This window comes from Aspergillus aculeatus, assembly GCF_001890905.1.
Source record: "Aspergillus aculeatus ATCC 16872 unplaced genomic scaffold ASPACscaffold_8, whole genome shotgun sequence".
Lineage (NCBI taxonomy): Eukaryota > Fungi > Ascomycota > Eurotiomycetes > Eurotiales > Aspergillaceae > Aspergillus > Aspergillus aculeatus.
Window position 1 is genome coordinate 592,957 of NW_017962983.1, and position 24,618 is coordinate 617,574.

Genomic DNA, 24,618 nt, shown 5'->3' on the forward strand with positions numbered 1-24,618 from the left:
CGATTCCGTTGGAATTCGATCCAAGTCCCGGGTACCATGTACTCGATGCCTGAGGCCCATTTGGCAGTCGGCGGGCACGAATCTTACGCTAAGCCTGTCTGGGAATGGTGGAGGGGGTTGTTGCTGCGACAACGCGGGTTTGCTTGGCTTGCCCGTTCGGATGTCATAACCACATTGGAGTGAGTGAGGGCCAGGCTCGATCTTCCATCTTCGACTGACAGACGCCAATTCCGCCGACAACAGTGTCTGCAGAACACTCCCGATTTCTCTCCCCCCCGGCCAGCCATGACGGTTGCAACACTTCTTCCTGATTCCACCTTGGAATCAGTGAAGCTGGCCGTCCGCTCCAGTTCGACATGCTCGACGGCCACCGTGCTATCCCTCCAAACACTCCTCCGCGGGACATCGAAAGCGCCCACGGACGCGGAACCCACCACAGTGAGACGAGCGGCACGAACAACAAAAGCCTCGACTACAACTACTACTACGATTACGAGAACAAAGTCAACAAGGGGAACAAGGACGAAAGTTTCTGCGGCGGAAGCAGCAATCAACACTGTGGTGGAACAAGATGCTGCGCGTATATCAAACCAAGAGAAGCTTGTTCTGGCCACAGAAGTATTCAACACGACACTCAAGACCCTCTCAGAGGCTCTGAATTTCAACACCAGCACAAAACGAGAAGATTCTCGCGCGTCGACGCCACGCGATTCTACCTCTGTTACCCGCGGCGTCACGAAATCACCCCGGAAAACGAATGCGACCGCCCTTGAGAATGGTATCCCCGCCGTGGCTGCGTGTGCGGCTACATCTTTAGCCTGTTTGAGGACTCTGAAGAGTGACCAGGTCGATGGGGGGTTGAGCATGCAGCTTGAACAGGGTTCTTGTATACTGGCGGGAAGGCTCCTGTCGCTTGGACTCAACGACATGGCATACAAAGAACTGCGGGGTTTGAAGAAGAGAATACAACAAACCTTGGAATCCCAGGACTCGAATGGAACGAAAGCGTCTAGCCGGAAAGGAAGCCCCCCGGAGTTAGAGGAAGAAGCAGTCAAAGAAAGGATGTCTGATCTGCTGAGCTTCCCCGCTCCAGGCCAGATGCAACCGTTGCTCGGATTGCTGGTGACTTTTCAGTCGAATGCCCTGCGACTCATCCTAAACGACAAGAAACCCACGACTATTCAAAACTTGGCTCCCTCGCTACAGCTAGCAGATCCGAGCAGTCCAGCGAACATCATCTTAGCCGCCCTCGAGTCTGGAGCGCTGACTACCGAAAAAGCCGCGATGCAACTCCAATTACTGTCCAACACCGTGCTGTCCCTATCCTCCACTACTACTCAGACCCCCAGCAAGTTGAAACCCATGACTTCTCTGAGCCTGCAATTGTTATCCCTCGAAATCCGCTGCATGTCCTGGAGAATCTCGGGACACGTTTGCGACGACGCAAGAGAAATGTGGGATCCGATGGCTCGGTACTTGGCTAGCTTCATTCACCAGAACAAAGGAGTCACCAAGACGGAGTTTGCGACTCTATACAAGCACATCGTTCGTCTTCAGTCGTCTTTCACTAGCGTTCAGAAAAGGTCAACTGCGAGCGTCAAGGACAATGTGTCTGTCGCAAGGATAGCAGCGATTCTTGGACAGCTTGCTCAAGACGCGGGGTGCTTTGAGGAGGCTCTGAAGCTTTTCACCGAGTCCATAACGCCACTGTTCAATGGTCAATGCCTTGCCTTGGCTACCGTCCGCTGCAAAATCGCTTCTCTCCACTTTCAAGCTATCAGGCATTCGGCCAAATTCACAGCTGCTGCTCTGCCCGATGTTCTCACGGACGCGACGAATGTTCTGTGTCTGTCTCTCAAAGGCAGTTCAAACGATCTTGATGAACTTCTAGTTGAAGCAGCGAAGCTCAAGAAGGCAGCGATGAGCTGGTTTGGCGATGTGATGTCAAAGGAGAAGGATAAAGGTGAGGAGCAGAACGATGTTTGCACTAAGATCCTCGAATACCTTAACGGTTTTATACGATTCTTGCGCCGATACATCGGGCGCAAGCCGACAGAAGAAGACCCGAAGGAGATCGAGTCATTTGATAGACGTGTCGCTGCATCCCAAAATATTGCGTTCGCGGCTGTGGACTCTGTCCTCGCGGTTGGAAGGTTGTCTATCACGTCCGGAAGGCCCTCATGGGAGGTTATTCAACCGACCTTGCTCGACTGCCAGCGACTACTCGTGATAATCGAACCTCAAGGGGAGAAGCAACCCGGCTCTCCAGTTGCTGAAAGTGTCGATAATGCATTCGTCAAACTGTCTAATCTGTTCTGGTCCAGGTATGTCAAAGAGAAAGAGTCTGGTCAAGGGTATCGTGATCTCTTGCCCATCTTGAAGCAATCCGCGACCTTACTGTCAAATTGTTCGCCTTCGCAACGTGTTGCAGGGTTCGCACCCCTCAAGTATGAGCGACTAGCACACACATATATGGAAGGGGGATATGCTCGTGAATCAGAACAGGCGTTCCACAAGTCGATCTTCGAACACATACATACTGGTACGCTCGACCAAGTAATCTCATCTACAGTTGGGTGCTTTCCGCACAGAATGTGCCAAGATCCGAAAAGCAATGGATTCATGCTTGGGCGCGTTCTGTATGCCCTCCTGAAATTGAACCTCAGATCCAAGAAGTCAAAAACGCACGGTTTCTTCGATGATGACAGCCTGGACCTGAGCCAAAGAGGCCATTTAATGGAGTGGCAACTGGGAGTGTTGGCTGAATTCCCCGCCAATGCTTGCTCCGATGAGGCCTTCCGATCTACTTTTACCTTGCTTATCACGCAGATCTTTAACTTGTACTCTTTTGATACCCAGACCATTCGTCTTCTGCGCGTTGTTCTTACTATTCTGCGTTTCTCTTTGGAACATCCGGGTTTGATGGACTCAAAATTGCTATCAAGTGTCATTGACGTCGGCCGCCAATGCATTGACCAGGAGGACGTCGGCGAGGACTCCGACCTTGGTTCTCTATGGTTACACCTCAAAAATTCGGTTCAACTTACACTCGGTCTCCATGAGGGTAATCTGTCACCTTCCACTCTGGAGACAGTCCTTTTGTCTTGGAGTGCAATGCTGCGAGACTGCGGCGACTTGGAGTCTCTTCTTCTGAAAATCGGCGACCTCGACCACTATCTACTTCAGATGAGGGCGATAGTTGACTACACCGAGATACACGGGCTCTGGAAGCTGCAGCTCTCTGCACTTGAATTGGTGCTGAAGACCACGGAGCTTCAAGAATCGGGTGACTTTTCCGAAGCGATTATAGTTTTGTCACGGCTTGTTCTTCAATACAGTCGACTTGGCTTCTGCACAAAAGCCAGTGCTCTCTTGAAGCAGGCGGAGCAGTATCTCACTCATTCCAATACCACCTGCTTAGCGATCTTGTCGTACCGAATAGCACACGTCGGCTATCTCCTTGAGATTGGGGATATTTGTCAAGCGGCGACCGTGCTCGCCAAAGCCAGAGCTTTGTACGAGAAATACCAGAAGAAGGAAGATCTGAACAGCTGCTCCACATTGTCCAAGATTCTCTGGGAGAGGCTTGTTGCTGACGCAGCCTTCATGAGCTCTCGGCTATCTTTCGCTCAGGGATCTGTCAATGATGCTCTCTTCTTTGCCAAACTTTCTGTCCGGTTGAATTGCAGAATTTGGGCCAAGATCGAGAAACTTTCTCAGAAGAAACAAGACAAGATGATTCAGGCTAACGATAATTCCGAACTTGAGACTGTGGTGGAAGGAATGGCAAAGCTCGAGGTTGCGCAAGCAGCTCCCGTGCCGAATCCTGTCTACTCCCAAGGTGCCCCTTTCTGGCCTCATATTGGCTCTCATCATACTGCTCTGCTGAATTTGGCAAGTCTCTCAGCACACCATGGTTTATTCCAAGATGCTATATATTACGGGGAACAAGCTCTTAAGATCAACAAATCTCTGAATGCGAATGTCCGACTCATAGCGTCTCAGGCACAGCTTGGGTCCCACTGGATCTTTGGTGGTCATCTCTCTGAGGGGCAGGAACTGCTCGAGGCGGCGGAGTCTCTTTCCAAGCAACTCGAAAGTAGTGTCGAACTCGTCTCGCTTCAGATTGGCCTTGCTTCTCTTTACAGGGCACAAGGCCGTTTTCTTGAAGAGCAGCGTGCTCTTCTCGAGGCTGACCGTTTGATGACTCAAGTGGCTGGTCCTGATGGTTTGGATGCCTCCGCAACAATTCCGAATCTTGAAGACCAGATGAAGAAGTTGCAACTACAGGGAACGACCAGGAAAACACGCCAACGTGCCACCATAACCACAACAACAACACGCAGAACTCGGGCAGCGACAGTGTCCGCTTCGAATGCATCCAAAGTTACAGAGACACCAGCCACACCAAGCGAGTCCGAGTCCGAGTCTACTTCCCTTTCGCATTTGAGAAGCGAGATTCTCCGCCAGCAAGCTGCCTGTTTACGTACACTTCGTGACTTCGAGAAAGCATCAATGACCCTCCACAATGCGCGGAAATTTGCGACGTCTCGGGACAGCCAGATATCTCTGCAGATTGGCGAAAGTGAGCATCTGCTTGCGGATGCCATTCGGCATTTTGCCACACATGCAGTCTACTGTGTTCTCCCTGAATCGACCATCTCCCTGCCATCGCTCCAGTCACCAAGCAAAGTCCCCAGCAAGTCCAGCACTGGTAAGCCAGCATCCACACGGAAAACAAGAGCTCCAGCTCGTGCGCCAGCAAGAAGCACGAGGGCTAAATCCGCCAAGCCGACTGAGGACTTCTCCGTGATGTTGTCCAAAGCCGGGGAGAGCCTAAATGCAATCTTTCCCACCGCCACAACATTGGGGTCTACTCTTGACAGTCACGCAGCTTCTCGCCTGATGAGCCGTATCTCCATGCTCTCCCATGTTACTGTACCTGAAAGCTCGGGATTATTGTCTCAGTCTCCAGCAAACATGAACGAAATAGGCAGGATCGGTGCCTTTACGCGTGAACGAGCTGCCATCAGTCTTGACAAGCAGTTAGCAAAATATTGCGATCCTCTCCTTTGGCCAAGCGCTGAAGCAAAGGCCAAGTTTGAAGAGGATCTCTACTCGCGTTTCACCGAGGACTATATCGAGATCCTTCCAGAGAATTGGAACGTTCTTTCTCTGTCCCTTAGCGCTGATAGTACTGAGTTTGTTGTTTCAAGGCTGCACAAGGGTCGTTCACCCTTCTTGTTACGACTACCACTCAAGCGTGGTTCCGAGGACGATGAGGAAGATCAGTTCACCTTCGAAGATGGGAAGGAAGAAATGAAGGAGCTCATCAAGCTGACGAACCAAAGTGCGCATGCAGCTAAGCACCAGAACGACCGGCAATCGAAGAAGGAATGGTGGAAGAACCGTGAAGCCCTGGACCGGCGCATGGAAAACTTGCTACAAAACATCGAGAACGTGTGGTTTGGTGGTTTCCGAGGAATCTTCTCTCCAATGCCTCACGAAACCGAATCTTTAGAGAGATTTGCGGCTCTTTTCCAGAATGTCCTAGACAAACACCTACCTTCCCGACAGAAAGGTAGACGCGCCGAAGGCCCACACTTGACACTACACCCGAATGTTCTGGAATTATTCTTGGGTGTCAAGGATCTAGAGAGTCAGGAAGATCCCGAGGAAACCTTGATGGATCTCCTCTACTTCGTCGTGGATATCCTGCAGTTCCAAGGGGAGCGCAATGCGTACGACGAGATTGACTTCGATATGATGGTCGTGGAAACTCTGGATGCTCTCAGAGGGCATCACGATGCCGTGCGTAACGATCATAAGAAGCGGACACCGATTAGCACAGTGCTGGTCCTCGATAAGTCGCTGCATATGTTCCCTTGGGAGTCTCTTCCATGTCTTCAGGGTCTTCCTGTGTGCCGTGTGCCATCCTTGGAATGCCTTCGGGATCGGATCCTGCAGTTCCAGACTGACCGCGCGGGTCGCAAACATGACTTCGGCATCGATAGCGGGAACGGGACGTATATCCTGAACCCCACTGGTGATCTGCAGACAACCCAGGGAACCTTTGAGAAGGAGCTCCTAGGGCTGAAACAGTGGAAGGGGATATCCAAGCGGGAGCCGACCGAAGACGAATTCAGGCATGGCTTGGAGACCAAGAGTCTATTCCTCTACTTCGGACACGGAAGTGGTGCGCAGTACATCCGAGGCCGAACCATCAAGCGGCTGGAAAGATGCGCCATCACCTTCCTGATGGGTTGCAGCAGTGGAGCTCTGACGGAAGCGGGGGAGTACGAGCCATACGGGACGCCGATGAATTACCTGCACGCGGGCAGTCCGGCTTTGGTAGCTACCCTGTGGGATGTGACGGACAAGGATATTGATCGTTTCGCAAAGAGTACATTTGACAAGTGGGGCCTCTTTGGTGGCGAGGAGGAGGCGGTGGCCTTGGACGAAGCTGTCTGCCAGTCGCGACAAGCTTGCGTTTTGAAGTATTTGAATGGTGCCGCGCCTGTGATTTACGGCATTCCTTCGGTGTTTTTGGAGTGATCCAATGGGGCACTCGGACGTGTACTGGATTGGTGTTGATGATTCTTCTTTGTTTCGATGGTGTCAATTAGCCTATTCCCCTTGTCACAGCTAGCGTTCTACATATTATATCATTCAAATTCTGAGCTTCTGTCTAGTCTACGATGAATAACCCCTACGCCGGTACTGCAGTATTTTACCCCAAGTCTTGCAGGAGTATGAAATGGTCCGCAGGACCTCTGAACACTCCCACACCCGAAGGTACATTGAAAGGGCCAACAGAACCTCCAAAAGATAGACATCTATGCTATCTCCATGTGTATATGTCATGGCCGCAAAGGGGAAAATTTCCCGAAGCTCCACCCACGCCCCTCATTTTCCCCTCATCCGCGGAAAACCAAACCCCTCATCGTCATTCCCTTCCCCTCCCTCCCGTTCGTTCCTGATTTTTTAATAGCGTCGCGTCCCGAGACCTTTTCCTTCTTTCCTACCTCCCTTCCGAGAAGAAGCTCGCCCAGACATCAAAGACATCAGAAATTGAGACCAACCATGTCCGTCACCACCAAAGCCACCATCGCCTCCTTCGGCGGCAAGCTCCTCAAGCTCAGCCATGCCGCCACCTCCACCAAGTGCGAGATGTCCTTCAACCTCTACCTGCCGCCGCAGGCTTTTCAAAACACCTCCCAAAAGATCCCCGTGCTGCTGTACCTGTCCGGTCTGACCTGCACGGCGGACAATTGCTCCGAGAAGGGATTCTTCCAGCACGGCGCCAGCAAGAAGGGCATTGCCGTGCTGTATCCCGATACCAGCCCTCGTACGTTTTGCCTTTTGCCTTTGCCCTTTTCCGGTGCAAGAGGCACAGCGCAGCACAGCACCTGGCATCTGATCCCGTCCATCATGACCTAACTGCTAATCGCTCGAGAAAAAGGCGGCCTCAACCTCGCCGGCGAAAACGACGCCTGGGACTTCGGCACGGGCGCCGGCTTCTACGTCGACGCCACCAAGGCCCCCTACGACGCCGGCTACAACATGTACACCTACATCACTGAGGAGCTGCCCGCCGTGGTGTTCCAGGCGTTCCCGGTGTTGGATGCGGACCGCGTGAGTATCACCGGGCATAGTATGGGGGGGCATGGGGCTTTGACTTTGGTGTGTATCCCTTTTTTTGAATCTTATTTTACCTCCCCGGGGGAAGGGGGTAGATGGAAATAAAGGGCTTACCATTAACATTTCCATGTGTGCTAGTTCCTCCGCAACCCCGGCAAATACAAATCCGTGTCGGCGTTCGCGCCCATCTCGAACCCCATCAACTGCCCCTGGGGCCAGAAGGCATTTGGGGGATACTTTGGCGAGGAGCTGCGCGACACCAAGTGGAAGGAGCATGATGCGACGGAGTTGGTGAGGAGGTGGAAGGGTGGGCCGCTGGATGTGTTGATTGATGTTGTATGTGCCCATCCCCCGCTTTTTTTTTCCATTGTTTTTTTGGACGTTTTGTTGTGGTTGTCTGGGTCTGAATTAGGCCAGGGAGGGGTTTTGTTCTTCGTTTCCTGGATGGCTAACGTTCCGACAATTAGGGTACCGGCGACAACTTCTACAAGCAAGGTCAATTGCTGCCCGAGAACCTGGAGAAGGCCGCCCGGGAGGCCGGCGTCGAGGGCATCAAGGTCCGCTACCAGCCGGATTACGATCACAGTTATTACACGATGGCGACGTTCTCGGATGATCATGTCGAGCATGCGGCCAAGTATCTGTTTGCTTAGTGGGTTTTTCCCCCTTTCCCTTTGGCTGTTTTTTTGTGGTGAGGTTTATGTACCGGACTGGGTGGAAGACCCCTCATGCTGGGGAGGATTGGAGATTGTGTCGTGTTAATGGACTTTTTATCTGATAGGTTTGAGGTTTTCGATTAAAGTGACCGTCCGCCGAGATCATCTCTTTGAAGTACGGGGGGTGGCATAACTATATGATAGGTAATATTGGGGCAGAGAGGATTTACGAGGGACCACGTATATAAATGTTTCAACCGAAGAACCGCAAAAGAGTCACCATAAACAAATAAAACTGTTGTCAATAAAAGGCCCCTACCTTCCTACACCCACTCATCGCAAGTCCCTAGTCCAATTGGACCAACCTATTCAACTCGCACAACCTCCCGATCAACCCCATGCATCTCCTCCGGGAACCGGCACCCCGTCAGCTCATGATCCCGCCACGACTCCCACGGACACTGGTGCCCGCACACGCACTTCCGGTTCGTGCACCACAGCCCCTCGCCGCACACGCTCGTCCGCGAGATGCACCGCAGGTCGTGGAGATCCTGCGCGCTCGTCAGCCGCCGTCCGTGCGCGTGCGTGCAGCTGTCGCCGTAGCTGCAGTCGTCCTGCAGGTGGTACCGGTTGCAGAGCTTGGCCGCGCGGAGGCGCTCGTAGTTCTCTTTGCTGCTCGCGCGGGGGAGTTGGGGATCGATGCGGTGGCCTCGGGCGTTGTACTTGATTTTGGGAAGTAGGGGCGTTGAAGTGACAGAGGGGGAGATGTTGAAGATTATCTGGGTTGATGTTGAGGTTGAGGATGATGACGACGGGCTTGGTGTTGGGGGGGTGGGTGTGGTGGATGCGGTGGCAGAATAGGAGGACGAGGAGGCGGAAGGCGAAGGGGTCATTTGGAGGTTAGCCTTTGCGATGGTCGCATAGTCTCGCCGGGCAGGAGACGAGGATTGCGTGTCGCCGGCAGTTGGTGGTGAAGCAGCGACAACATTGGCGGAAGCGGTTGCAGCGGCGCTGAACGAGTATGCGCGAGCGGGGAGCTTTGCAGCCCGGAATACCGCTGGGAACGCGGCTGTCCGAAGTTCAGTGGCTAGCTGTTCGATCTCCCATGCGAATGGCGCCCCCTCGACCAGGGTGATGCGGTTGCTCCCTCTATGGGAGCCGAGGAGCCGGGCGTAGCCGTTGTCCGTGGCGGCGCAGAAGATGATATGGCGGCAGTGCACGTCGAGGATGTCGCGCTCGAAGGTTGCTTGTTTTGTCGTCACCAGTCAGTCAGATCAGTTGTGCCGTGCATGCGGCAGAAGAGGGGGGGGGCAGGTTGGGAGGTTGCACACCTCGGATCTTGACATCGGAGCATTCTTTGCCGTTTCCTGCGTCGATGAAATCACACTGGCTGTCTTCCATGTTGAAGCCCCGGACGAATGGGTCGAGGGTTTCCGTCCAGGACAGCACTTTGGCTTCCCGGTAGGCTTTCTCGAGACCGGGCAGGTTGGCGTAGACACTCACTCTGTACTGCAGGCTGGGGCTGGCTTGGGGGTCGGTGTCCCGGATGTAGCGCTCAACGGCCTGGAGTAGAAGTCGTGCAGCTCTGCGGCCGCCGTTGTGGCCTTCTTGAATGAGGGCGTCGTTAAACTAACTGTATGGTTAGCTTACGTATGTTGTTTGAGAGTCGGAAAACGTACGTTCATACAGTCCCCGTCGACGAGGATAGACACGAAGCTTAGCTTTGCCTGCGTCATTAGCGTCTTTGTTATAGACATGCAGTATGTGTAGATATGTAGGAACAGTACCTGATTATGTCTCAGATCTGCAACCTCCGTTTTGTATTGAGCAATTTCTTGATTGAGACGGAACCTCTCATTCTCCTGTTTGGTGCATTCGTTAAGCAGGGCAGAGTGAAGCGTCTCGACCTCGAAGAATAGGTCCTTATTGACAATGAATGGCCAGTCAGTGTTTGCTCCTGCGGACAACATAGACAACAGCAAGAACTCACTTGTATCAATCTGTTCTTGCAGTCATCGACTGCCATTACACTTCCAAGCCGCTTCCTCAGCTCCAGGAGATCCAGTGGGACCTGTGGTGGGCATTGGACGCTGGTCAACTCTGTGTCCATAGTAATTGATCTCTGGCAGAGAATCTCTCAGGCTCACCTGTAGTACTAGTTCTCATTCCACCCTCTTATAACCTGCCTGGGTGAGCCACCCACCCACAGAGTCTGTGAGCTGTGAGCTGTGACAAATTGGCCGTATTGTCTCTTGCGGCGATTCGAAGACATTGTTGGCACAGGCGGCGGAGGCGTGACGCGAAACGATCTCACATCCAATGACCCCCCTCCCCCTTCAAATTGGGGATGGGTGAAGGCTGGGCTATGTCGTTCGGGGTTCATGCCGGTGTGATGAGCGTTGAGCGGCTAAGCGGAGAGATGGGTTGGTCTCCATTGACTGATGGGTAATTGTAAGCGCCAGCAGAGCGGAGCAAAGTCACGGGTCAAGCGTTCATCACCTGCATTCTGGCTGTGCCATTGTGGCAAAGTATGGAGAGATGGATGATCGCGAGCGATAGGTGTAGTTCTGGACTACCTTAGTCTTAGACGGCGGAGTCTGTGAAGCCTATCTATACTGTACGTAACCAAGGAGAAGAGCTGCGCTTTAGACATGCCATTGCTCTACTCTTCACTCCCCTCATAGTGACAAAACTGCTGTTATGGTGAAACATTCGATGTTTGAAGTCGTCGATCGTGTTGTCTCTTAGGACAAATTATAGAACACAAGCGTCTCGCTAACGTAGCAGAGTCTTACAGCAGCAACTCAAGACAAGCCACGGGTACAACTCCCCCAACTAAACACCTACTTGCGCCTCGCCATCTCTGCTCGCCAGTAAGAGTCCACCTCCTCCTCAATCTTCCTCCGCGCGCCCGTCCCAACGTCACCTTCCACCATCTCTCCAGCCGAGCGCATAGCCTCACAATCCCAACAGAAGCAACCCCCGTACGGCTCCCCCGTCGCAGCCTCGTACAATTTTCCAGTCGTATCGAACCCCCCAGTAAGGATTTCTTCGCCAAGCTTATCATCGTGATTGATATACCGTCCCGTCCGCTTAAACATCGACTCTTCGTACATGTCTGCACTACACAGATGCGTGTGCCAAACCAAATCCACGTCCAGGGTCGGGACCAGCATTATCCCCGGATGCAGACGGAACAAGGTGACGAAGCGCTCATAGCGCGCGAGTGCCCGGCTGAGGGTTCCCTGGAGCGCGGGACTGCGGATCCAAAGGAAATCATGCATCTCGTCAATGAAGGTGGCTTGTCGGAGGATGTTGTCTACCAGTGGAATGTGTTCTGATGGGGTTTCAGGGGCCATTGCTTTGAGAGTGGTGGCTTCATTGTCTAAAAGTGCTGTAATCAGGTCTGGTGTGATGTTCAGCTCGTTCCGAAGCCAGGCTGAGGTCTCGCTGGGGAGAGTGTAGCTCCAGTTGTCGTGAGATAGGGCCTCGTGCTGGGGTTGCGTTAAAAGTGGGAAGCAATTTAGGTAGGCTGGGAGGTGTCGGTTGAACTTACTATCGCTTTCCAGGGGAATGAGAGGCCCCGGATGTGATCTAGGCGGTTGGTACTGCAGAACTGGGAGAACTCGTGCGGGTTGAGCAGGAAGGCATGCCATACCATGAGTATGTCTACTACTGTATCAGTAGTGACCATTATGTCGTTTGCAACAACCGAAAAACTCACCAAGCGGAGGTAGAAGGAGAGAATTGTTCCCCACAAGGTGCTTGACTTCGAGATGATGGTTCAGTACTCGAATCCACTGCTGAAATCTGGTGACTGCGATTGACAGAAATTTATGCCATCTCTCCGAAGGTTCTTTGCGTCCACCAAGTATCGAGTATCTCTTGTGGTTTTGTTTCCGATCCAAAGATTTCGTCAGCCTGCTCGAGGTAGTAACCCGGATACGGAGAGTATAGAACGCTTCCAGCAGCTCGAGATGAATAGCACATTGACCTCTTGAAGGAAGATCGGACCTGTCTTTTAACTGTATAGAGGAATCCTCGAACAAGCTCGGATGAGGTCCGACTAGGTCTTGCGATAGGTTTGATGCTGGTGATGTGCGAGCTGAGTGTCGATGCAATATGGTCAGGACATTGGAGATATAGGATGGCATTTTCAAATGTCACCGATACCAATAATATGAGCCTCTGACTGAGACGTACGAAACCATCGCTCGTGGTAGATAAAGGAAGGGTGTTGCGCCCCGCCAAGATTGACAAGGCTGAGCATCGTGGCTGGTGGTCAGATGACTCTCTCGTTGATAATCCCATTCTGTCACCATACTACATGCATCTGAAACTTATTTAAATTTGTCTACAGAACTTCGTCACACTTTTAGGCTCCAAAAAAACTTACTCCCATCTGGCTCATAACTTCGACTTACCTCTACGCCTATCCGCAACCCTTTTCTTCTTCTCGCGCGTGCTCGGAATGATTCTCTTTATCCGCCGCTCTATATAGGCCTTTACATCATGCCCATCAAGGCTCAAAGTCAGTGGGCCATCCACAGCCTTCAAGGACCTTGATCGCCCGCAGTCAAAACCCCAGTTGTGGCCCTGGAAACCGAACATTGTAGCCATAGGACAGGGCTCCATGCTCCCATCCACGTCCCACTTAAAGCATGGCACCGGCATCGCGAGGTCTGACGGGATGTGAGACGCGGCTAGAGCAATCAGCTCATCCATTGTTAGGACCACGTATAGCTGAGCAGCAGCATGGACGACTCCCTGCGATCGTTGCGCCAAATGAAGCAGACAGACATTCGAGACAAGATCTACGGGAATTCCATCCAGGATGTAGCTTCCGCTGGTTGAGCCCCTCGCGGCTCTCCAGACCCGACTCCCGCCCCCAGTGGCCAGATAGATCTCCAGGGCGTTCTCAACAGGATTAGAGCCCGCAGGACCGAAGAGAGGGTATGGATCTCGAAGAGCTGGCCCGATGGCGGAGGGACGTAGGATGAGCAAGGGTAACCGAGATCCGTATCTCTGAACTAAAAGTCGTTCCATGAGGTACTTGGCCTGTGCATAGGGCCAGGCCCATTGCTTCGTCCGGTTGGTGTGTCCTCTTGAGGAGAGGATTTCGTCCAGCTCTCTTTCGCAGTCGATGTCGTCTGCACCAAACGGCTGGATAGTTTCCGCGATCTCTCCATCGGGCAGAAAGCTGTTGACGTAGACAGTGGACACTTGGACAAATGTGGCGAGCTGTAAGAAGCTTGATCCAAGCTGGGCCAGATTTAGCGCTGAAAGACAATTGTTCTTGCAGGACTCGTGGACATCAGCGACGAAAGACGTATTTGCCGCTGTGTTGAGTATAACGGTTGTCTCCTTTCGAAGTACAGATAATTGCCTCGCATCCAGGTCTAGGTTCGCCGCAGTGATGTCCCCCCTGAGAAATTCCAGTTGCCCTGTGCTCATGACTTCATCGATACATCCGGGCATGTTCATGCGCAGCTTTGCGATGGTGTCATCCTCGGAGCTTCGATGAAGGAGAAAGATTTTCTTAACAGGTACCTGATGAATGAGTTTGAACAGAAGACACCCGCCTAGGCCGCCCGTTGCTCCAGTCAGAAGCACAGTTTGTTTCGCAAACCACTCTCGGTAGAAGGCTTCGATCATTGGTGGTGCATTCGCCATTCTAGGTATAGAATATTATGAGCCCGAAACTGACACATGCATCTCACCACACATCATACTGCCGGGGCTCATGTATATAGTGGTTGCGAAACTCAAAGCCATGTAATCACATTTCGTGATGTCAATGTTACTTATTTTGCCTCAGTGCAAAGCATGCACTGCTTTCGCCACTCCAGGCAGGTCTCACTCCGAGTGATGCTGATGATATGGCCCTGTCTTTACGCTAGAAGCATGTGAGAAGGTCTTCGAGGAACTTGGCGTCGAATTTTATCACGCTCATAGCGATCATGGATCAATTCAGACTGTGAGCTCCAGGCATTGTAGGGTATCAGACTACTCCAGGCCTCACTAAATGAAGATTGCCGCAGCCTAGCAGCACTGGAAAACAAGGTTCCCAATATCAGGTAAATGCTGGAGTAGCTGGGTACTAGCAAGCGCAAATTTATTTCTCGTCCTTGGATCATACCAACATGGATTCTAAATCTAAGTGCCCGGTCAGCAGAGATATAGTACAGCTTCCATTTTCTTCAGCCAGAAGAAATCAAAGGACAGATCCACCGGAGCCCTTGAGATGACAATGGAGTCCGCTCAATTCGCCCTGCAATGACCAGAGTCTTCTCCGCCACTGTGCAGCTGATCACATGGTTAGCACTTTAGCTGTTTCATCAGTCGTACTCCATTCAGCTTTCTAGATGAATTCTCCTTGGTACTATCCAGGATTGATATAGTATATCCACCAATGCTTTGAAAGCACGCGCGTCCGTCAGGGTTCCTAGAAAGGATTCATCATCGCCAAGAAGCCAAGACGGATACTGCGTGGATGATCAACGGACTCAGTTCCGAGAAGGCTCTAGACAGCGGAGTGTGTGTGGGAGGGAGGGAGAGAGAGAGAGAGTCGAGGCTGGCATTGAAACCAAGATGATGAAGAATAAATCCATGGTGGAGCTGTACGCGACGTGGAGTTGGTTGCTGTTCGCTATTTGGAGATGCCAAGGCCGGAAGGTGCATTATCGGCGGTCAACGGGAAGGGAAGACAATCAAAAGCTTAGATCTCCAGCCACTGTTCAGTGTTTAGATAACTTTACATTCACTGTTTCATCATTGGTTTGCAGCGCAAACTGCCCGATCGCAGCTCGGGGCTTTGGGGTTCCGCTGACTAGTCAATGGCAATCCGCGGATTAGAGAACATTGTACAGGCAGTGGACCGACCGGGCTGTTCGTTGTTCGTCAGCGTATGATGTCGGCTTCGCCTCAGCCGGGTCACAAATGATGACTGATGAAACTGAGCTTGCCTTGGCTGGGCTGATGGCTATCCATCCCATCCATCCTTCTGTTCCCTCATTGCGGAACCAACGCCATGGAGCTGTGGTTGATGCTGCGGCCAAGAAAGAAGCAATCCCGTCTCCTCTCGCAAGTGCACTGAAATTTACAGAATTCAGTCGTTACAGTACCATAATATTAGACTGCTACTAAGCGTTTCGAACGACGAGGATGCTGACGCAGCCCCTGCGGTGCAGGGCCCATCCTCCACCAACTTCTCCTCCATCCCTCTTTCGCCGCGGTCCGTCCGGCTTTGTTCGTCTCCCCTGGGCTTCTCGTTATCATCGGCGATATTTGAACACCTCTGCCTCCGCTTCTTGTTCGCCGCGATTGTATCACCATAAGAGCTCCCGTGCTGCCTCCGGTTCTTCATCGACCTTTCCTCCTACTCTTATCGCGTGCCCCAATGCTTCCCTCCGTCCAACTACTCGCCCGACCCTGATTCCGTCCCTCACTGCTGTTGCCTGCTCTACAAGACTACCAACCTCAATCACCCTCCCTTCAATGGCCACCCAAACACGAGAACACGGTGGCCACCACCACCATCACCACCACCATCACCACCACCATCATGGCAGTAATGTCTACCTCACATCAACCGACAAACACGATGCTGGAGTTCGCATCACGCGGATAGGCTTGCTCGCCAACCTGTGTATGGCCATTGGCAAATTTATCGGTGGCTATGTGTTCCATTCCCAGGCCCTCATTGCCGACGCCTATCACGCCCTCACCGATCTGGTCTCGGATATTTTGACTTTAGCTACGGTTGCTTGGTCGTTGAAGCCGCCGTCGGAGCGGTTTCCCAACGGCTACGGAAAGATCGAGAGTATTGGAGCTCTAGGTGTGAGCGGGTTGTTGCTGTGCGGCGGCGTCTTCATGGGCCTCAACTCCGGGCAGGTCCTACTACACCAATTCTATCCCGGCATCGCCGAAGCAATTGCGCATGTGGGGGCTCTGGGGCACAGTCATTCGCATAGCCATGGGGTGGAAGCGCTCGGCCCAAGCATCCATGCTGCTTGGCTGGCTGCTGGATCTATCGTGGTCAAGGAATGGCTTTACCATGCCAGTGAGTACCTTGCGAGGGTCAATCAACCAGTTTAAAAGGTGATACTGACGTTTCTTCTTCAAACAGCTATGAAGGTCGCCACGGAACGCAAGTCGTCAGTCTTGGCCTCCAACGCCGTCCACCACCGGATCGACTCCCTGACCAGCGTCGTTGCTCTTTTTACGATTGGTGGATCCTACATGTTCCAAGATGCTTCCTGGCTGGATCCCGTGGGAGGACTTCTCATCTCACTTATGGTCATAAAAGCTGGATGGGGCAATACCCAGACCTCCCTTCTGGAGTTGGCAGACACCACTGTGGACGACGATGTGAAGGCTTCGGTCCACAAAGCGGCTACCAAGGCACTATCTCTACTGGACAGTGGCGAGTCGCTCAGAATCCATGATGTCCAGGGGATGAAGTCGGGCCAGAATTATCTTATGGATGTCGAGGTCGCAGTTCCAGGCGCGTGGTCCATCAACCGTGCTCGCGAGGTGGAAGAGGCAATGCGCACTGCCGTCGGAGAACGAGTCCGCGGCGTCAAGCGGGTCAAAGTCCGGTTCATTCCTCTTGAGCACCAGGAGTTGACCTTCACTGAAGAATTTATCCCGGCTGAAGTGACTTCGCGGGCGCGTCCTGAGCCGGAGGATGGTGACGAGCACGACCACGACCACGAGCATGAGCACGAAAACCGCAAAAGCCGTTAGATAACGAGTACCCGCTTGCCAGGTTGCTCTCCGGTGTCGACGTCTTCGCGCGTGGCCGACGAGGTCGGCTGTCGTGCTGCTCTTGGAAATTTTCCTGCTCTCCGCAGAGGGTTGGTAGGGTAGATAAAGCCAATATAAGATGAACATAGCAACGACATTAAGGGAAGACACTCTTGCAATCAAGCTAGGAAACTAAAAGGAGTTTTCTGATAGATGCTCGTGTATGAATGTGAATACTAAAGCACGGACATGGTTGAATTGGTGACGATCGTCCTCAGACATGGAGTGCGCAGTTACCCCGTAACTTTACCCCTCCATGCGGGTGATATGTGGGGGATCCCTTCCACAACTCAGCTAATGGTTTGGCAAGACATGAACTAAGACTTATGTGTAGAAAGTTCAACAGGCCCTAGAACAACCCGTCACAGTCGGGACTTCACTAGTGCAGGGCTCAAACATGGTCACGATGTCCCTCATAGGGTCTGATCTAGACCCCCCCCGTTGTTCTTCCCGTGAACTGAATTAACCGGGTAATTTCCCGGCGGCGGTGGAACCCGGGATAAATTCGACCTCATCGTTATAAGGAGGAACAGCAAATTTATGTTCGAGAAGAGCCGTACTCGGTAAAATACACGAAACTTCGGCAGAATCTTGTTATGGTTATGGAGACTATGGTGGGATAGATAAGGGAGAAGAAGTCTTGCCAGATGGCGATGTTGGGTCAGCTCTTCTAAATTTCTCCCCCGCTGCGCTGCACACCATAAACAAGTAGCCGGAAGTGGAAAAGGTTAGTAGCTCCGTCGATCTTAAGTTAGCAACGAATGCCCATTGCATCAGTGGTGTCTGTCGGGTTGTCCTTTGCCACACACTACACTCTCTTACATTACCCCTCTATCAGTTGGTTTCTCCAATTGCTTACACTCGAAAGTCTCTTCTTTCTCATCTACTAGGAAGTTTTTTTTCAGGCGTATATATCATTTAGTACTTCTTTATCTCACACCTGAAACCCCGTCCCACGACACCTACGTCATTACCCCGGACCGCAGCATTCCAAGTGCCATGGCCCAACCGGACAGCCCCCTATACATCGGCTTCGACCTTTCCACTCAACAACTGAAAGGTCTGGTCGTCAACTCCGATCTCAAGGTCGTCTACGTGTCGAAATTCGACTTCGATGCCGATTCGCGCGGCTTCCCTATCAAGAAGGGCGTCCTCACCAACGAGGCCGAGCATGAGGTCTTTGCACCCGTCGCACTCTGGCTGCAGGCTCTCGACGGAGTGTTGAATGGACTACGCCAGCAAGGACTGGATTTCCGCCGCGTCAAGGGTATCAGTGGAGCTGGTCAGCAGCATGGAAGTGTTTATTGGGGCGAGGACGCGGAGAGGCTGTTGAAGAGTCTGGATGCGAAGAAGACGCTGGAGGAGCAGCTGGAGGGAGCGTTCTCGCATCCTTTCAGCCCCAACTGGCAGGACTCGAGTACGCAGAAGGAATGCGATGAGTTCGATGCATATCTGGGTGGGCAGGAGAAGCTTGCCGCTGCTACGGGGAGCAAGGCACATCATGTAAGAAGCTTTCCTTCCCTGGGTTTTCTCTAGCCCGTTCTGTGCGGATGATTGTTTAACAGTCTGGTTTGCGTTTGTAGCGATTCACTGGACCGCAGATTCTGCGATTTCAGCGCAAGTATCCCGAGGTGTACAAGAAAACATTGCGGATCTCGCTGGTCTCCTCGTTCCTGGCGTCCCTGTTTCTGGGCCACATCGCGCCGTTTGATATCTCTGATGTCTGTGGTATGAATCTGTGGAATATCAAGAAGGGAGCCTACGACGAGAAACTCCTGCAGCTGTGTGCAGGACCTTCCGGCGTGGAGGACTTGAAGCGCAAGTTGGGCGATGTTCCCGAAGACGGAGGCATCCATCTGGGTACCATCGACCGATACTATGTCGAGCGCTACGGGTTTAGTCCGGACTGCAACATCATCCCCGCTACGGGCGACAACCCCGCGACGATCCTTGCGCTTCCCTTGCGGCCATCCGATGCAATGGTTTCGCTTGGCACCTCCACTACTTTCCTTATGTCCACACCTAATTACAAGCCCGATCCTGCTACGCACTTCTTCAACCACCCCACGACTCCCGGTCTGTACATGTTCATGCTGTGCTACAAGAACGGAGGACTCGCACGTGAGCAGGTCCGCGATGCGATCAATGAGAAACTTGGGAAGACCACTGCTCTGACGTGGGCGAACTTCGATAAGATCACGCTCGAAACTCCGCCCATGGGCCAGAAATCCGACTCGGACCCCATGAAACTGGGCCTCTTCTTTCCGCGCCCGGAAATCGTGCCAAACCTCCGTGCGGGTCGATGGCGATTCGACTATGACCCGAAGAGTGGCCGTCTGCACCAGACGGAGGAGGGCTGGAACAAGCCCCTGGACGAGGCTCGCGCAATTGTCGAGAGCCAGATGCTTTCCCTGCGCCTGCGGTCGCGCGGACTGACTCAGAGTCCCGGCGGAGGCCTCCCTGCTCAGCCGCGCCGAGTATATCTGGTCGGTGGTGGATCGAAGAACAAGGCCATTGCTCAGGTAGCTGGCAAGATTCTTGGCGGTAGTGACGGTGTGTACAAGCTGGAGATCGGTGATAATGCATGTGCGCTGGGAGCTGCGTACAAGGCGGTGTGGGCTATGGAGAGAACGACTGGGCAGACCTTTGAGGATCTCATTGGGCAGCGGTGGAAGGAGGAGGATTTCATCGAGAAGATTGCGGACGGATATCAGCCGGGCGTGTATGAGCGATACGGCCAGGCTGTGGAGGGATTCGAGAAGATGGAATTGGAGGTCTTGCGGCAAGAAGGGAAGCACTGAAATAATCCAATGGTGTCATAGTGAAGTGGGAGTATGAGATATAATTAGCCAAAGCTATGCTATAGAATAGAGATACAGTTACAGCTCAGAGCATGCATCAGCATGGATACCTTATCGTAGACTTATTGACTTGTTAGCTTGTTAGCTTGTTAGCTTGTTAGCTTGTTAGCTGCGATCAGCTGCAAAAACGATGTCATTTGCTGCCTGGGGAATCAGGCCGGAGCCGCACGCCGCCCCTTGCCATTTTTGGGCAACGGACCAGCATTCCTTGGGCCACACAAACTCAGGTCAATTTTTTGACTCTTCAGGTTCCTTTCATGTGCAATGTGCTCGAGGAAGTGACTGGCCGATAAGCGTTTCTTTGAGCATACAACTATTGCAACCTTGAACTCTTGACTCTCTTCAAAGACTTCAGCTTCTTCATTGTTTCTGCGTTGTCACTTTTCTCCCCTCGTGACTCTGCCCCGTTGGAGCAGGCTTATTACCCGAGTGACTGGGTCCAGATACCCTTTGACTACTAACTACCTAGTAATACTTGTACTGGGCCCAACCCAACCCCCCCAGTCTGCTAAACTAAACACGCACTAGTCGGTCATGGTTTGATAGTGTCTCCGGGCTATGACTACTCGCCGCCGCATCATTCTGTCCTAAACCACCACCTTCATTGAATCTCTGTGAACTCCATCCCCCCCCTCCCCCTCCCTTCTCTCCCCTCCCCCTCTCTCCCCTCCATTGCTTTCGAGTCGTCGACTCCGAAGGCAGCCAGGCTGGTCGAAGATGGAAGAACAGGTAAGCGATCTTCTCTTCGATCATCATTTGTTTTCCCATGTTGCGTTTCACTTGGTCTTTTTTTGCATCTTACCCGTTTTCTTTTTTCTCGAATCCCCACCCCACCATTCCTTCCTTCCCCTCCCCCCTCCATGCTTACCCGTCCAGTCAAATCACTCTTTCAGATTCTCGGAATCGATCTCATGACCCTTGTTCATTGTCATGTTGACTTTCCATTAGGTAGCGAATGCCATTGAAATCGCCTGGAATCCGTCCTCCGACCAAGCCCTCAAAAACCAAGCCTACGACTACCTGAACCAGCTTCGCGCCGACCCCTCCGGATGGCAGGTCTGCCTTGCTCTCTTCACCAAAACCCCACAATACTCCGAGATTATACGCCATGTGTCGTTGGAAGTGGTCAACAGTGCGGCTCAGGCCGGTCTCCTTGACCTCCAGGCCCTGGGATATGTTCGGGATGGCTTGATGGCCTACCTTCGACAGGTCTACGGTCAGGAAACCGCCTCCCCGGATCCGCCCAACATTCAGAACAAGATCGCTCAGACCATTACCTTCCTCTTCTCCGCTCTCTACGCGAACGGTTGGGAATCCTGCTTTGACGACCTCCTCAGTCTCACCTTCAAGAGCCCCGCGAGCACGAGTCGCGACAACCCGCTCGGTATCATCTTCTACCTCCGTGTCGTCAATTCGATCCATGAGGAGATCGGAGATGTTCTGGTGTCTCGGTCCCGTACAGAGCAGGACAAGGCCAACCTCCTCAAGGACTTGATCCGGGAACGCGATATGCAGAAGATCGCCAGCTCCTGGCAAGAGATTTTGTCCGAATGGCGGGACGGCAACGATGTGATTGTGGAGATGTCGCTCAAGGCGGTTGGCAGCTGGGTGAGCTGGATTGATATCGGCCTTGTGGTGAACCAGACCATGATGGACCTGCTGTTCCAGCAGCTCAGCCGTGCGCAGAAGGCGGAACTCAGATCCGGTGAAGAGAAGGTGCGCGATGCGGCGGTTGATGTCTTCACGGAAATTATCGGCAAGAAGATGAAGCCTGAGGACAAGATTGACATGATTATTTTCCTGAATCTCGACACCATTGTTACCCAACTCTCCAATAGCCCACCTCTTAACGAGAATAGGTTCACCTTCAAGTACGATACTGATCTGGCGGAAACGGTGGCCAAGTTAGTCAATATTACAGTCATTGATATTGTACGGGCTCTGGAGCAGGATACCATCATGGCTGACTGCAAAGAGAAAGCCACTGGTCTGCTGCAGGTCTTCCTTCCGCATATTTTGAGATACTTCTCCGACGAATATGACGAGGTCTGCTCGACTGTGATTCCTTGCGTCAGCGACCTCCTGGCGTACCTGAGGAAGATGGCTAAGGTCAACCCAGCCCTGGCTGCGCAGCACTCCTCCGTCCTGCTCCCCATTCTGAAAGCCATCATTGCCAAGATGCGCTACGACGAGACATCGTCTTGGGGAGACGAGGACGATCAAACGGATGAGGCGGAGTTCCAGGAGCTTCGCAAGCGGCTGGGTGTTCTACAGCAGATTATCGCCAACGTGAACGAACCACTATACATCGACGCCGTTTCGGAAGTGGTAGGGACAACCTTCGAGAATCTGCGGCAGTCGGGTGCTCAACTCGATTGGCGGGACTTGGATCTGGCTCTCCACGAGATGTTCCTGTTTGGAGATATCGCCGTCAAAGCAGGGAGCCTCTACACCAAGGGGTCCCCCAACAACCCCGCTGCAGAGCGACTTATTGAGATGATGCTGAAGATGGTGGAGTCTGATATTCGCTCTTTCACACACCCTGCTACGCAGCTACAGTATATGGAGATCTGCGTCCGCTACAGCTCGTTCTTCCAGCACCATACTCATCTAATTCCGAGCGTCTTGGAAAGCTTCCTCCAGTTAATTCACCATCCGATCAAGAAGGTGAAGACACGCTCATGGTACCTGTTCCAGCGCATCGTCAAGCAGTTGCGAACCAATGTTGGCAACGTTGCTCAGACCGTGGTTGGGGCCTTGACCGACCTGTTGGTCATTCACGCAGAGGTGCCTTCAGAAGGATCGGACGGGGACGAAATGTCTTCGGAAGACCACGAAGGATCGGCAGACGCTGTGTTCAACAGTCAGCTGTATCTTTTCGAGGCTGTCGGCATCATCTGCTCTACCCCCACAGTACCCGCTGACAAGCAAGTTCTTTACGCGCAGTCCGTGTTGAACCCCATCTTCATGGACATGGAGAAGAACTTGGCGCCCGCCAAAGCCAACGACGAGAGAGCCGTTTTGCAAATTCACCATGATATCATGGCTCTGGGCACGTTGGCCCGCGGCTTCTCCGACTGGATGCCTGGAACCAGCTCTCCTGCTGCGCTCCCTGCGCCGGAAGTTTCCGAGGCATTCATGCAGGTGTCGGAAGCCACTCTCGTGGCTTTGGAGTCGCTCAAGGCTTCGTTCAATGTGCGCACGGCGGCACGATTCGCCTTCTCCCGACTTATCGGCGTTCTGGGGGCGCGCATTCTCCCCCAGCTTCCCCGCTGGATCGATGGCCTTCTTACGCAGACATCATCGCGCGACGAGATGGCCCTGTTCCTTCGGTTGTTAGACCAGGTCATCTTCGGCTTCAAGACCGAGATCACCGGTATTCTAGACACTCTTCTGACACCTTTCTTGCAAAGGGTTTTCTCAGGTATCGCGGACCCGACTACTGGCACCGATGATGAGATCCAGTTGGCGGAATTGAAACGCGAATATCTTAACTTCCTCTTGGCTGTTCTGAACAACGATCTCGGGGCTGTCATTATCAGTGAAAGTAAGTCGTATCTTCTTGTGACTGTCAGCATGATTTAGACTAACGGTTTAGGGAATCAACCTATGTTTGATACTGTGATTACGACAATCGAGCATTTCGCCAAGGACATTGAGGATTTCACCACCGCCAAGATGGCCTTCTCGGTGCTGTCAAAGATGGGCAGCTCGTGGGGTGGTCCGGACATTGCGCCGGAGGGTCTGAACGGCGCGGCAGGACAGCAGGTAGCTCTGCCCGGCTTCGGCCAGTTCATGATCAGCCGGCTGTCGCCGCTGTGCTGGGCACTGCCCGCGACACCATCATTCAACTCGAAGGATGCACAGGCTAAGCAGGTCCTTGCGGAAGCCGGTGCGCTTCAGCGGACAATCTACGCCAAGACTGGCATGGAATATCTGGAGTATCTCCGGAATCAGGAATTGCCAGGCATGGGCATGGGGGCAGATCTCGTGGAAGAGTTCGTGGGGGCATTGAGCCGGCTGGACTTGAAGGGATTCCGGCAGTTCTTCCCGGTTCGTATTTCTTTTTCCACTCCTGGCTTGAGGCAACGGCTAACATCCCCTGCAGTCTTTTATCCAGCGATTGAGCGCATGATGTGTGGTCTTTCTATATTAAAATATCCCGTCTTCTCATTTTCCTGTTTCTCGGCCCTTTTGACCTCACCCAATCATTCTGTTTCAGTCCTAGATTCCCCCATGGTTTGGTTTGATGACTGATGTGTCTCATGTGATCATTTACACCGAAGCTCTCTTCCCCTCCCATTCCACCTCCTATTATCATATCATATACACGCGGTACGCCGTGAATCATGCATTCAAAAACTTCCCATTCGCCGCAAATGAATCTGCAGGCCCAAGAGCAGGCAAGCGAGCAAGCATACACAACACGAGCACAACCTGAGGAATGTGCCGTGAGAATAAACAAGCCAGACCAAAGAAGAAGAAAAAAAAAGTATATAGTCCAGTTTTCAACTCGGCATAAGCATGAGTGGGCGTTCGAATCATAATCCTATTCCTACTTTGAACCTATCACGCGCAGAATAGGGGGTGGACTGCATGCAGTATGCGATAGGCTAGAATAGCATCGAGATGGTTTCCAGAATGGAGAGGGT

At 52.7% G+C, this 24,618-nt stretch overlaps 7 protein-coding genes across 7 annotated transcripts; 5 read left to right on the plus strand and 2 right to left on the minus strand.

The window, feature by feature from the left end:
* The first annotated feature begins 169 nt into the window (after positions 1-169).
* On the plus strand, positions 170-6,701 carry ASPACDRAFT_119439 (C50 family peptidase). The gene has a single exon (XM_020196249.1). It carries the CDS (start codon positions 286-288, stop codon positions 6,553-6,555), a length of 6,270 nt encoding a protein of 2,089 aa, XP_020056083.1. The 5' UTR covers positions 170-285; the 3' UTR covers positions 6,556-6,701.
* A 382-nt stretch (positions 6,702-7,083) lies between these two features.
* On the plus strand, positions 7,084-8,294 carry ASPACDRAFT_43376 (S-formylglutathione hydrolase; the record flags this gene model as incomplete). Its single annotated transcript, XM_020201243.1, has 4 exons — positions 7,084-7,348; positions 7,463-7,635; positions 7,780-7,977; positions 8,109-8,294. The coding sequence occupies 4 exons, from the start codon at positions 7,084-7,086 to the stop codon at positions 8,292-8,294; spliced, it is 822 nt and encodes a 273-aa protein (XP_020056084.1).
* A 38-nt stretch (positions 8,295-8,332) lies between these two features.
* On the minus strand, positions 8,333-10,410 carry ASPACDRAFT_1888417 (CCCH zinc finger DNA binding protein; the record flags this gene model as incomplete). The annotated part of the gene is made up of 5 exons (XM_020198483.1): positions 8,333-9,543; positions 9,629-9,926; positions 9,977-10,024; positions 10,085-10,219; positions 10,288-10,410. 5 exons carry the CDS (start codon positions 10,405-10,407, stop codon positions 8,663-8,665), a joined length of 1,482 nt encoding a protein of 493 aa, XP_020056085.1. The 3' UTR covers positions 8,333-8,662.
* Positions 10,411-11,002: 592 nt separating this feature from the next.
* ASPACDRAFT_78696 (uncharacterized protein) lies at positions 11,003-12,452 on the minus strand (the record flags this gene model as incomplete). Its single annotated transcript, XM_020205239.1, has 3 exons — positions 11,003-11,791; positions 11,854-11,966; positions 12,022-12,452. Coding segments are annotated over 3 exons (1,195 nt in total), but the record flags the coding sequence as incomplete, so codon positions are not given.
* Positions 12,453-15,878: 3,426 nt separating this feature from the next.
* Positions 15,879-17,221, plus strand: ASPACDRAFT_78697 (cation diffusion facilitator family transporter). Its single transcript, XM_020205240.1, has 2 exons — positions 15,879-16,359; positions 16,426-17,221. Exons 1-2 carry the CDS (start codon positions 15,948-15,950, stop codon positions 17,043-17,045), a joined length of 1,032 nt encoding a protein of 343 aa, XP_020056087.1. The 5' UTR covers positions 15,879-15,947; the 3' UTR covers positions 17,046-17,221.
* An 883-nt stretch (positions 17,222-18,104) lies between these two features.
* ASPACDRAFT_119452 (xylulokinase) lies at positions 18,105-19,906 on the plus strand (the record flags this gene model as incomplete). Its single annotated transcript, XM_020196250.1, has 2 exons — positions 18,105-18,608; positions 18,689-19,906. 2 exons carry the CDS (start codon positions 18,105-18,107, stop codon positions 19,904-19,906), a joined length of 1,722 nt encoding a protein of 573 aa, XP_020056088.1.
* A 1,149-nt stretch (positions 19,907-21,055) lies between these two features.
* On the plus strand, positions 21,056-24,542 carry ASPACDRAFT_78699 (Ran GTPase-binding protein LOS1). The gene is made up of 3 exons (XM_020205241.1): positions 21,056-23,513; positions 23,565-24,019; positions 24,075-24,542. The coding sequence occupies exons 1-3, from the start codon at positions 21,158-21,160 to the stop codon at positions 24,099-24,101; spliced, it is 2,838 nt and encodes a 945-aa protein (XP_020056089.1). The 5' UTR covers positions 21,056-21,157; the 3' UTR covers positions 24,102-24,542.
* Positions 24,543-24,618: the final 76 nt, after the last annotated feature.

Coding starts and splice junctions, on each gene's coding strand:
- ASPACDRAFT_78697 (XM_020205240.1), top strand. CDS start 15,948: ATGGCCATTGGCAAATTTATCGGTGGCTATGTGTTCCATTCCCAGGCC. Junction 16,360..16,425: donor GGAATGGCTTTACCATGCCA/GTGAGTACCTTG, acceptor TTCTTCAAACAG/CTATGAAGGTCGCCACGGAA.
- ASPACDRAFT_78699 (XM_020205241.1), top strand. CDS start 21,158: ATGGCCTACCTTCGACAGGTCTACGGTCAGGAAACCGCCTCCCCGGAT. Junction 23,514..23,564: donor GGCTGTCATTATCAGTGAAA/GTAAGTCGTATC, acceptor CTAACGGTTTAG/GGAATCAACCTATGTTTGAT. Junction 24,020..24,074: donor GATTCCGGCAGTTCTTCCCG/GTTCGTATTTCT, acceptor CATCCCCTGCAG/TCTTTTATCCAGCGATTGAG.
- ASPACDRAFT_119439 (XM_020196249.1), top strand. CDS start 286: ATGACGGTTGCAACACTTCTTCCTGATTCCACCTTGGAATCAGTGAAG.